The 13634-nt window shown below is 37.9% G+C and overlaps 1 protein-coding gene across 3 annotated transcripts in view; it reads right to left on the bottom strand.

Annotated features, from left to right (window-relative positions):
* Nucleotides 1-13634, bottom strand: part of opn7b (opsin 7, group member b) — a 56281-nt gene that overhangs the window by 19040 nt on the left and 23607 nt on the right. The window contains exons 1-2 of one of the 3 annotated variants that reach the window (XM_016674132.1): nt 5170-5983; nt 3244-3364 (exon numbers count right to left, since the gene is read on the bottom strand). In XM_016674132.1, coding sequence (XP_016529618.1) covers nt 3244-3270 — 27 coding nt within the window. In that variant the 5' untranslated portion in view covers nt 3271-3364; nt 5170-5983. Of the gene's footprint in view, nt 1-3243; nt 3422-5169; nt 5984-13634 lie in introns of those variants that run through there. The other 2 variants (XM_007557659.2, XM_007557661.2) reach the window with 2 other exon arrangements.

Below are 13634 nucleotides of genomic sequence, written 5' to 3'. Positions count from 1 at the left end.
TCCCTTTAATATCAAACACTTATTTAATGCTGAGTATGTACTCAGAATTAATATATTCTGATTAATTATGTCACTCGGTCACAGAAAACACAAGAGAAGCAGCAGAGTAAGAGTTTAGTGATTTATTATAAATGTTATCTTCCAAGTCTTGGCTTCCAGTAATTGTGATCAGCAGTTTTCTGTAGAAGAGAGTCATGGGGGTTGATTTGGCTCAGGTTTTGCTGGTAAGTGTATGGATACAGGTCTTATTTGTTTCATGAAGTGTTGCCTGCTCTGGGTAAAAGGACTGGTGCTGGAATCCTGTTGGCAGCATTTGCTCAGGTGGGTCAATAATGATGTAGACCAGGAAAGAACAGATCTGTTTTGGGAGGTAAGTATTTTGTTCACTTATTCTTTTTTCTTGCAGGAAAGTTGCTTGAAAACCAGATAAGATACAGCAGCTCCTCTGCCAAAGGTAACTCTCCAGGTAGATATTCTGGAGATAATGGGATTTCATGAAGCAGGCGTTGAACACTGAGGTACCTCAATGCGAGTCCCAAAACATCTAGCGTTACACAGGGGTTTATTCATTAATTACATTTAAATGGGGACATAATGTGAAAAAGGCTTGAGTACCTTGACCAACAAAACAACTAGACACGGGAGGTGAGGAGGTCTGAATCCAGCAGGTAATAAATCAATCACTTAAGGGCGTGACTGCTGACAGCAGGTTAACCCGGTCCAAAGAGGAGATTTATTCCTCAGGAGAAGGAAGAAGAGAGAGAAGAAAGAACAAAAACAAAATAACACAGTCTAGGATCATGATCATGTTTCGTATAGGAAGATTAGTGGTGGTGCATCACTCCTTCCTCCATTCCTTGTGTAATCATTGCCAGTGTAACTGATCAGGGTTTAAAATGGTGTTTATATAAACAGCTCAGGTTTTTTGAGATGGGTTATTTTACAAACTTAGGACACCACTTTCAGCCTACAAGGCCAAATATTAAGGCTTTATGCTAAATGAAGAGATCAAGAGAATCACCCAATGAAGGTAAGATATTACCTGCTGTCAAAATTTCAACAATGCAGTAAAAAAAAAATTCAAGCTACTCCTGTAAGATCAAGTGACGCATTCTTGACATAATTTTGAATAGAAATTTACCTAACTAAATTATTCATTGAACTAATCACTGCAGTTACAGACACATGTATGATCAGTTTTCTTTACATTTTTAGAGAACATAATATTATGGATGGATTTGCATTCTCTGACGTGATCGCTTTTTGCACAGTTTTAATTTGGGCTGCAAGTCATGAAAAGATTGTAGGTCACGTCCTAGCTAAAGGTCATGGAGTACTTCCATTCTGATCCTCTTCTTTCCAATAAAAATAGGATTTGTCAATAAGTAGGTCAGGATTATACCATATTCCAGAGGTCGTGTTCAGGGGTCAAAACTGAGAAGCTTTGAAGTCATCCTTCAGTCTAGTCTCGGGAACACAGACAGTGACCAGCAGGAAGACAGACAGACAGACAGACAGACAGACAGACAGACAGGGGGAAAATGGGGCACAAATGAATGTTAGAGTGAACTACAGGGGACCTGGTCTGCGGGGCGTCATCACAGTGTGAAGAGTCATGGGTGTCATTCACCTGTCTCTGCTAATGCATGTCACGAATAACCAGGAAATAATTTGTATGAAAATCCCTTTAAAGGTCATTGTATCATAAAAAAATGTATTCAAATAAAGAGCGATTTATTATAGCGTACAACTCGTAATACCTGAAAGGAATTGATTCTAGATGGCGCAGCATGGAAACTGAACTTTAAAATCTGTTAGCAAATAAATTACCCCGTTGTTTCTGAATGCACTGCTGATACTGCATGTCAATGTATCAGCACAGCCGTTGCCTCTTTTCTCTTTACTATGCTTCTGACTTTGCATTGGCCCACTCTTCTTTATCAATTAAATGGAGAAGTTAACATTTTCCCTCAGAGATTATTTAAGTATGTCATGCTAATAAAAAATTTAGAATGCTGCTAATTTTATGTTTGTTTTAAGTAGTTAAAAACTTCCTTTATTCTTTCTGTCTTTCTCAAGGTAAAGGGACTCTGGTGCCCTTTCTGTTTATCTGTACAACTTTAACAGAATTAAACATCCTGACTGAGAGCTCTGAGTTGTTTAGTAATCTGTCGTACTTAATTTCCCAAAACAGGAAACAATTAAAAAGACAAATACAGAAAAAAAATACAAAAAGACATGCTTGTAAAATGAATACAAAACCTCTCACTTTTAATAAACCTTGTTTAAAATCACCTCACCGCAACCCGGGAAGCAGGAAAAAGCATCTATTTGCAGAATGGACAGAAACTAAACACATTCCATCTACAACATCAGTACTTACGTCTGTAAAAATACAAAGAAAAATATGTATTCTTTTCAAAGACAAAGCAAATACTAATCTTTGGGAGCATTGTTTGACTGTAACATACCACAGTAAACTCACACACAGAACAGGATTTCAATTTTCAAAGCTCTATGCAAAATCTCAGAATAGCTTGTTTTGTCCTCATGGAGCCTTTGGCTCATCAACTGATCTGTGCATTTGAGATCCAGCTTGAAGCTTCATCCCACGGCAGCTTAGCCATAATTTAAAGAAAAACTTTCCTCTTTGTTATTGAGGTATTCCTATGCCGCAGCTGACTTCTGAATGTAATCCAAGTGGTGAAACAGAGCTGCACCATCTATTGAATTGATAATCGCATAGTAAATGCAAAATTGCAGTGACAAAAGACTTGATTTGGATTATTTGGTAAGTCATATTAATTCAAGAACAATGCATTAACATAGATAGACTCATCACTCTTGATGCTCACATCTCATATTCACTAAATTGGCACTTTTTTATCAGGTTCACCTGCTCAATCATCAATACTAATTGCAAATCAGCCAGTTACATTGAAGCAACTACATGCACTTATGCAATGACACGTAGTCAAGATGACTTGCTGAAGTTCAGACTGAGTATCGGAACTTTTAGAAGTGACATGGATGATGGTATCAAGTGGGCTGCTACTCCAAATAAGCTAATGCGCAAAATAGGGCAGATTGGTTTGAGAAGTTAGAAAGTCAACAACTCCTCAAACATCCACTAGTTACAAACAAATTATGCAGATTGCCATCGCTGAAGGATCTTACAGCAGATGTAAGACCACTGTCAGCTTTATAAACAACAATAGGTATAATTTAAACGCTTCTACCTACCTGAGTGTTGTTGTTGACCATGTCCATTCCTTTATGACCACAGTGAACCCATTTTCAGATGGCTGCTTCCGGCAGGACAGTGAGCCATTTCTCAACGTTCATATAATTTCAAGCTGGTTTCCTGAACAGATAAATGAATTCACTGTTCTGCAACGGCCTCCGGAGTCCAACTGGGCACCTTTAGAAAGTGATGAAACAGGGGATGCACATCATGAATGTAGAATCAAAAGTTTGACGCAGCTGCAGGATTCTATCATGTCAACATGAAACAAAACATCTGAAGCGTATTTTCAACAATTTCATGAATCCATGCTGTGAGGAATTATGTCAGGTCTCAAGGCAAAAAGGGATCTAACACCTTACTAATAGGGTTTTGTTTTAATAGTTCTGCCACTGCTTGAAGTAATGGCAGAATTCAACCCTTCCTTGTTTTGCCTGATTACAATCTTTGCTTTCTTGTTTGCAAGACCAGCTATGTGTCTTTAGTCATCTTCATTGTCTTTAAAAACACCACGTTTCAGCCTCTGCACTCTGTCAGATTCTTAAACTGCTTTCACAGTTAATTATTCAAGAAAGTTTAGCTTTGTTCAGCTGTGACATAAAGTGTGTCCCTAGATATTGGATGACTAGACCTCACTTCTGTCGGTGCTATACACCAGTGTGTCTCTTGGCCAGGTGTCTTTCGAAAAAGACATATCCCAGGGGTTTTTGAGGTAAAATAATGGTTATATAAGTAAATTCAAAATAAATGTTGCACCAAGATTTAACAAAATAGCTGTAAAGTGATGATGTTGGTGGCTGAGATATTAGTTCTTATGTGGAATGACAGGATTATCACACAAACTATGACATCCATCCATCCATCCATCCATCCATCCATCCATTTTCTTACACCCTTGACCCTAGTGGGGTCGCGAGGGGTGCTGGTGCCCATCTCCAGCGGTGAATGGAGTTCAAGAGGCGGGGTTCACCCTGGACAGGTCGCCGGTCCATTGCAGAAACTATGACATGACATAGGCTAACTATGACAAGCTGGGAGCAGGAGACACAGGTGAGGTTAATACATGGGATAATCAGGGGAACAAGAGACAGCTGGGACCAATCAGGGGCTAGACATGATAGCACTAATCAACACACAAAACCCCACATCCTCACAATGTTGTTTTACCAACAAAAATATATCACCTGCAATCAAAAGATATTAATCTTTTTGCCCCATATAATTCATGGAGTTGAAACCACAGATGCACATACACAAGTTAAACAATGACTTAAATGTGTTTTGGTCCAACATGGGCAAATTAACCCCAGAGCAAAACCCAAAGACCTTGTGAAGATGCTGGCTAATGCTAGTAATACAGTTTCACTATTCACAGTGAAGCATGTCCGATACTGACCTGGTCTGAAAGCCACTCAGCGATGAGGGACTGAAAAAGCAGCCAGAACTTTGGCAAACAATTGTGAGAAACTTAGTCAACTATTACATTTGAAAGGCAATGCTACCAAATACTGGAGAAATGCCTGTCATGTGATTTTCAAGACATTGAAGTAAATCACTGACATTTATGTCATTATTGAAGCATTTAGCAAATAAAAATATTTGTGGTAAATTTAAATGATCTAATACAAGAGAAGTTTGGACTTATATCTTCAAATTGTGAGAAAATTTCTTTTTATAAAAACTTCTGGTTTCAACTGTAAATGCTGATGCATACATTCCTTCACTGTTCTTGAGCAACGTGCCTCAGATGTTATGCAGAAAGTCAGATAGGCACAGAGTTGTTGAGAAAGTAATTTAAAATCTGAAAGGTGCCCTATGCTGGAACAACTTGAAAAACACAGCAGGGGAGTTAGACTCTCAAAATGTTAGTACGAAGGATATTATTACTTGCAGTGACAGTCACAGGCAGGTTTTTTTTCACTCACCACAAAGCCAGAACATTTCAGCACTTGTGTTTTCAGTGTCTGTTGTACGTCACATTTCACTCTTGTTACAAATCACCTCTTAGAAGGTCACTTCGTCAACAACATTCCCATTTCTCAGAACGCCTGCATTGGGTTTTTTTTTCTTCTTCCATTCTTGGTATCAGAGTTACGGCTTTTTGGATTTTTAGTGAACAAGTTGATATAACAAAGTAAAATTGAAAATGTTTTTAAGAGATTTCCGTGAAACGGATCGGAGGCTGGAACCTCCATCACTGGAGACAGGTTGGATGACGGTGAGGGGGCTGTGAAGACCTCCAGCACAACTTCCCAGAGGAACCCCACCAGATGCTCCACAGTGGCTTCACTGCCACGTATCTGGAGAGTTGCCCCCCCATCGGGACCAGAGGAGGTGTTGAGAACGGGCTCCTCTTCCCCGCTGGAGCCTTTAGCCGAATCCAGCGGCGCGGGTGCTGGTTACCTCCTTCCCCAGGGCTCTGGGGTGACCCACGGGAGAGAGTCGTCTCGATCACCATAAAAAAAAACTCCCAGAGCTCGTCCTCACCCACCCATGGGGGAGAAACAGCTCTGGAGTCCCTGCCCCCGGGACTCTGGTTCCTGTCGTCATCTTGACGACATTCTTCTGTCAGGAATTGTGTTGGTTGTTGCTGATAGGAACCAAGAGGCTTTCTCCTTTTCGTCATCTTGTTTTTAATCTTCATTTTGTCAAGTATTACAAGACAGACTCACCGGATAACACTGATGCAATAAAGTCAGACTTAAGCAGAGCACCCATAAAAAACACACAGACGCAAACTCAGACCAAGCCCAGACGAGACTGCTGCACAAAACCTGCAACTCGTCAATCCTAAATAACTCAAAAACAGGTGTAGCAAATCACTAATTAGTGGACAACGAGGAACAAAGGAAAATCAACAAAGGAAAATTGGCAGTACACAAATGACAAACGCTTGGAACCTAGAAATAAACCCATACTAGACAGGTAACACAAAATAAAACACAAAAACCCCACACAAAACATTATGACAGGCATGGCATACAGTAGATTTATTTAAACCTAGAGACTCGACTTGACTTAACTTGACAAGACATGAGCGATCACCAAATAACACACTATACGCACAAGAATCCCTCACCAGACAAAGGCAATACTCGAACTTAAATATTATGCAAGAAGGGTGAGGGGAGTAAATGATCAGGAAACAAGTGAAAAACATGAGCTAAACTAACAGGAAGTACAAATACCTATCATACATTGAGCTGGAGAACTAACTATTGTGCAAACAAGAAATCAAACCTGATATGTGAAAGATAACAGAACCTATGGAACATGATGGAGGTCTGGTAAGTAAGCCTCCGCAGAAGTGGCCAAAAAATGATTGCCAAATATCCACAATCACTGTAAGAGAAGGTGATGTGGTGGGGCCAGATTATTACTCACTGGTCAATCAGTTACAAACTCGAATTGAAAATGTGAAACAGTCACCAGCACCAAAAATAAGGCAGCGGAAAAAGGTGTCTGATGAAGATGACACAGTCCCACTTGAACAAAATGCAGCTATTCAGGCTGTTTAAAGTAGGACATGAATTTCATAGCAGTAATTAAGACAACAGAAACTAAAGAGGAGAAGAAACTCCAAACAAAGATACTCGGTGAAGATCAGATGAGGTAAAAATAAAAATCTTACAAAGTGTACATACTACTCCCAAAGAAAAGACATAAACCAAGGAACAGATTTGCAAACCATGGTAAAAGGAGTGGTGGCTTACCAGAGTAGCTCTAATAGAGACTTTTTTTTACCACTTTTGAAAACAAGGGAAAACGACTTATGGACTTTTTAAGAACCATCTCTGCACACAAGTCCAAACGGTTCTTCAAACCGTTATAAAAACTGAACATTCAGAGAGAACAGGAGCAAGGCTGCTCAGAAAAATTGAAAGATATTGTTCTTCTTTCTCACTTCAATGAAAAAAATGAGACTCTTGCAACATTGTATGTGGTAAGTAAATATTAATTTTCAGTGTGTGAATTTAAGAAAGACATTTGACATAAAATGCACTGTTTAAAGTTTGTATAAGACTTTAAATAATAAGGACTATTAATTGTTCTCTACATTATTCCTTTTTTGCAGGAACCTCCTGTTATGCCTCAAACAGGTTCATGCTTAGCATAGACTGCAAGGTTGTCAATGACTGAATCCCAACCATCACCTCCATCACTATATGTATGATGTTAGGAAGCTATTACTGTTTCAATACCCATTATCCCATTCCTGTAGCGCCCACACTTGAATTACTTCAGAGGTAAAGACTTTTTGTTTTTATTTCCTCATTTAGATGAAGTCTTATTCTTATGCAGAATTTCTTATCCTTATGTTTGATTCTCATGTATTGAGTTCACCCAGGTGCTTTCTTAACATTAATCTAGATAAGGGCACTAATGTTGAAACCAAGAAAAACAAGAAGCAACTCTCGGTGAACCCGTGGGTTCTTACCCTCACCACTGAGCTCTTGGATCATGAGTGGAGAGGAGCATGTTAAAGGCGGACCAAGTTCAATTGAAATGTTAAAACTGATCTCTTAGACACCACTTATATGGCAGAGTATAAATTTGACTGTAACAACACAATTCTCAATCTTGATGGTTAGAATTTACAATATTTCTTAGTTTTAAGGATCCTTAGAATTTATTTGAACAGGCTTATACATTTGCTGGAATTACAAAGGCATGTGTAGATAAATTATCTACACACACCAGGTAGCAACAGCTACTTTTTTGTCATCTTTGTGAGAGGCTGTTCTTTTAGTTAACTCAAACAAGAGGGGAAAACTGACTTGGATTATATAAAATTATGCAGTTATTTGATTTAGATGCTTATTGCTCCTGTCTGCACGTAGGCATAGTTTTGGGTCTCTAAAGGTACTTATCCCTTGTGCGTGCGAAGACTGAGGTGGCAAACGTAGAGGACTGTGGCAAATGATACAAGTTTTACGTGTGTGGGGTCGGTTGGACCCCATTTCTAGACAAAAGGGTTAAGCCAAAATGTATTTAACAGCTATAAATCCTACAATTACTTAAAGTGTAAAACATAAATAAATCATGATCAACCTTTAATTGTTTTTCAAAGCCTTTCTAGCTCTGCCTCTTTTAGAAATTCAGTCAGTATCCTATCTGAATGATGACGTTATGTTGATATTCTGTGCCTTGTTAGGGTCAGGCTTTTGATTGATTGATTGATTCGGTCAAGGATGTGATACTGCAGTAGTAAACATGACTTAAAATGTCCTTAGTAAGTTAATCCATCATAAACCATTAACAAAAGTCTACTTGGAGTAACTTTTAACAAAGGTGGGTATTTCCAGCATTTAAATGAATTTATGATTCATTTAATCATCCACATAATTGGTTTAAAATATATTTGAATCAGTTGTGTTGGAACAGAAACACATCTATAACATGTAGGACACCAGATGCCCCCAGGCTAATGATTGTTCAGCTCTGTTTAATAGGCTTTTGTTGAAGCTGAGGGTTTCAGGGACGACAGCAGGGGCCAAATCTTTAGTTGTGGTTGAGTCAACTGACTTCCCTGGTGTAGCTACACTGTGCTTTTGTTTAAGAGTCTTTGATGTTGAATGCTTTAAGGGTAGTCTATTTGTACTCTGCCAGTGGAACTTTGTACAATCAAAAATTCCCCATTTATTTTGATAAAACAGGTAAAATATAGAAGTATAATAACATGCTGCTGATGGATTAGGCTATGCTTAGGAAATGGAGGGCATTATCCATGGCTTTTCTACAAGGTTGGTGTTTCAAGTTGGGATCTCTGTAGTTAATTGCCTGCTGTTATTTGGATTTTAAAACATTACAAACACAAACTAAAATGTTTTTATTGGCATAAAATCATAGTTAGTTTTTTTGTTTTGTTTGTTTTTTTCAGATAGGGAGTCACTCACTTCAGCAATACTTTAGAAGTACATAGGGATACATGTATTTTTTTCTTACAAAATACTGAATATAATTACATGGCTATAAAGATCACACCCATCTGCAGCTGCAGCACTGAAAGAATATATTTTTCTACATTATTGTCTTCTTAGAAGATCCAACTTTGCACATCTAAAACCCATCATGACACACTTCATCAAACCTTGAAGACCTCTTGCTGCCTTATATAACACTAACAGAGCACTTCACTCTTAGTGAGCAGAGATATTTTTTGACTCGCCATAGTTTCCAGTGTTCATTAGTGAGGTTTTTATTCCACAGTTTGGGTTATTATAGCATAAATTCTTTTCCTCTTCTTGGTAGCCTGATGACCCAGCATTAAAAGTAAAATGGATGTCTTTTTCAATAAAGCTTACAGCTGGCTTAGACAATGAATCATCCTTTAATTACGTCGCTATAGGTCCAGGCTCTTCGGGGAGTTTCTATGATGCACTGAGCACCACATATATACTCTAATCTTTTTCTATCATTTCATATTTATGTCATTGTTGAATAATGCTTTAAAAATAAGTTAGAAAAATATGCACTGTATAGTCTCTGTACTTTGAGCTAATGATGAATGCAAAATATTGCCTCATTTTTCGACTTTTCTGTCTTGCTGAGTCTTTACCTCAAGCAGTCTAGCTTAGTGGCAGCTAAGGAAACTTTCTCCTCTCCTCAGTTGCTTAATCATAACACATTAAATGTTCCACTAAATGTTACAAAGGTTTTGGTTCTTCTATAAAGAATAAAAGTCCTAAGATAGCAATTAGGTGAACTGACCCTTAAAAAAAATTACATGTACTGATTAGACATTACGTTGCAGCATATTTTATCCTATTTCTTGTCACTAATATAAACTGAATCATTCATAATTAAATCAGATAACTTAGTAAAGGAGCAAATTAAATAGATTATCTGAAGAACAGAAGAGTCTCTGATGCCTCTTTTAGCCTTACTGAAACCTAAATGGTATTTACTGTTAAATCAACCAGCCTGACTTGTTGCAGCAACAGAAAGATAAAGATCCACTTACAAAGATACACATTTGGCATTAAAGAAGTTACAAATAGTGGCCATCTGCATCAGCACTGTTTGCTGGGGGTCTGATTTGAACCAGTCATGAAATTGTGTTGGAGCCACAAATAATAAAAAAATAAAACCCAAAGGCTGTAAAAAGCCACTTGGCAGTACTTCTCTCGTGAAGGAGCTGGTAAAGAAACAAAGGTTTTCTTTTTTGTCAGTTTCCGAAGCAAACAACAAAAAGCCATTTTCAGGAGCAGATTTTCTTTTTTTAAGTCAAGATTGTGGGAAAGGCTGACTGCTGGACAATAAATTACTTCCAGTAGGGCTGTTCACTTCCAGGAATCATGAGCCTCATATTTAATAACATCCTAATTCCTTCTCCACCACTAACACTTGAGGAAAGAGTGGCTGCTGCATGAGTGTTTCTCAATAGAAGGAAAAAAAAATTCAAAGAAAGAAACTGCAACGTTTTAGATTTTTGTACCATTGTGGTTACCCGTAACATTTACACTTCTTTGTCTCAGGCTAAATGTATCAATTCCAGTTGGTGAAACTCAGGAAGTACCTTTAGCTTGGTCACAACTCCCAGTTCAGGAAAGAAACTAGATTGAAAACTAGGTTTGAGAAGAGACAAACTTTCACTCATTTTATGTCAATGTCTCATCTTTTGCCCTCCTTTCCTCTGCAACCACTGGGCAGCTTCAGAGCCTCCCATTGTCCACTATAAAATCTAAGCCACAAAATGATTGGAAGCAAATTTCCCTTAGACGACAGCTGGTCATTTTATTTTATTTTTTGTACTTTTATTTATATACATGTTTAAATAAATAATTTTAATTAAACAAATAATTGATTGTAAATTCCAGCATAATAAACACTGAAGACGTGTAAAACTTGAATTACTTTTAATTCTGTCATTGTTGCTCCATAAGTCTTTGCATTGAGTTATCTTTTTCTGCCAACTGTTTTGAAACAGTTTTGACTTTATCAATAAATTAAAACAAAATCGGAACAGACCATTTCAGCAAAGTGTTACAACAAAATCACTATTTTGTATTACATCTCTCTAAAAAGTCACAAGGCTGCAACAGAGAATGTGTGACAGCTTGAACAAACGTATTTTTCAACTCTGAAAGCCATTAGACTTGTTTAAGGTCATCTGGTGAATGTAAAAGCCAGCANTTTAGCCTTACTGAAACCTAAATGGTATTTACTGTTAAATCAACCAGCCCGACTTGTTGCAGCAACAGAAAGATAAACCAGCTGTGCAACTTGTGGAAAGAATAAACACATTTTTCTAAATAAAGTCGCAGTTTTTTCAGCTGACCTTTGGCCATCTCTCTATAATGTGGAAATCTTATAACCCGCTGAAGTGATGACTAGATCTCTTTTGACAAACACACATGCGCTGCACACAGTATATCTTTCTATTGTAACAGGGACTTTGCATTGACTTCATTTTTCATTAATTTCTAAAGCCTAACCATGGACCTTAGCATATGCCTAACCCTAAACCTAAGCTACACTCAATTCACATCTTGGTCATAACCCCTCCCCCAAAAATAACACCTGTTCTTATGGGGTCTGGGCTTTGAGCGCAGAAAGAGCAGTAGGTCTTCACAACACAACATTTGTTGGAAAAATGGTCCTTAAAATACATCAAATACACAAGGCCTCACACACTCACACAACCCCACGCCTCGACACATGCACATATCCACTTTTTATGCACTGTGAATAAGATGTGCTATAAAAGCATGAAGTTTTGACAGGTTTACAAGTCTAAGTCTGACAATAGGTTATTATGAAGACTCAGTAATTTAGGTGTAAAAACCCTCTTTTGGCTGGATGCTCCGCAGTCCTTATCTCCGAGTCTGAGGGAACAAAAAATACACTTGGCGTCCCTGTAGTTCATCCACAACTGTTTGTTTCCATGAAAGTCTTTTGGCCAAACTTCTGTAATGGGTGAAAAACAATTATTCAGTCAACTGTATTCAAAAATGGAAAAATATATCATCCAAGTATCTTCAAAGAATCATTGTGGATGGTGATGCTGAGGGCAAAAAGGATCCAGTCAGTTTTGCAACAAATCTGAAGAGGACTGTAGACTCTTGTTGTACGAAAGTCTCATGACCGTCATGACATGCTACCAGCTCAATTTCCAGGCAACATGGGCAATATTCCACTTTAACATGTCCTAAATGGCACCATTAGTTGTCAGCAAACGGTGCTAAATTCATTTTGTTTGCGTATGGCACTCTTTCTGGCCATATGATCAGAAAGAGCCAAAAGGCTTTCATGAAAACAAACAGTTGTTGAACTACATGGATGCCAAGTTTATCTTTTTGAGTAATGGTCAGAAAGCCAGGAAGAGAGACATTGAAATTGGGGTTATGATTCTTTTCCTCTATGAACAATGGAAGAGCTTCTTTTAAATTTATCCTTCTCTTTTTGCTCTTTGGTTTTGCTCTGTATCCACAAAGTCTCCTTATCAACTCCCGTGGGATTTGGGGTTCATAGTTCAGGTGTTATTTGAGGTTTTGAGATGCAGCTGCTCCCAGCTGCAAGAAAAAGCTGGGAGCAACTCCCCAAAAGTAAAAAAAAAATAATAATAACAGCAAAAATCCATCCAGCTCCACAGCATCTAAAACTAAAGGGAATAACTTAACATGAAATGCCTCAACCAAAAAAAAATATGAACCAATGTCTATAAAAAGAGCAAACCAGAAACAGAGCTACCACCAGGAGTGGTGCAAGTCAAAAATCAAGGTAAAGTCATGGATGTAATTATTGTGTTCACATAGTTCACAATCACTTGCCCTTAAAACAATTTCAGACTCCCACAACCTAACCTATAATTTATTTAATTAAGTCATCTTCTGTTCAAATACATATATCAAACTCAAAAGGGTGAGATCACATCTATAAGAGTAATAGACTAAACAGCTTTTAGACATTGCTGAGTCAGGTGAGTTCAAGGTTGTTGTTTGATGAAGATCTCTATCTTTGACGTATGAGAGCATTGAAGTAACAGTCAGAACCCACTTTATATAGTGATTATCATCTGTCATGATAGGTTAAAGCTACTAGAACTGCTGAAATCAAAGCTTTCTAAACACCATCCATGTTTGTGTTCAAATATTTGGCACTGCAGGTCAAATCTCACACAAAACAGTTTCTTAACTTTTTGAGTAGAGTGTCTTCTATTTTGCTGGTCTTGATATAATGAATGGATGTCCCCAAGTCCATTTTAGAACAAAAAAAGTTTGATTGTTGTGGCCCCTGTTACTGTATTATTAAAAATAAAACTAATAAAAGTAAAATGGGTTGTGTTGTGTCTTTCCACTTACAAAGATACACATTTGGCATTAAAGAAGTTACAAATAGTGGCCATCTGCGTCAGCACTGTTTGCTGGGGGTCTGATTTGAACCAGTC

This window comes from Poecilia formosa, unplaced genomic scaffold, assembly GCF_000485575.1.
Source record: "Poecilia formosa unplaced genomic scaffold, Poecilia_formosa-5.1.2 Scaffold90, whole genome shotgun sequence".
Classification (NCBI taxonomy): Eukaryota; Metazoa; Chordata; class Actinopteri; order Cyprinodontiformes; family Poeciliidae; genus Poecilia; species Poecilia formosa.
This window is presented reverse-complemented; position numbering and strand designations above follow the sequence as displayed.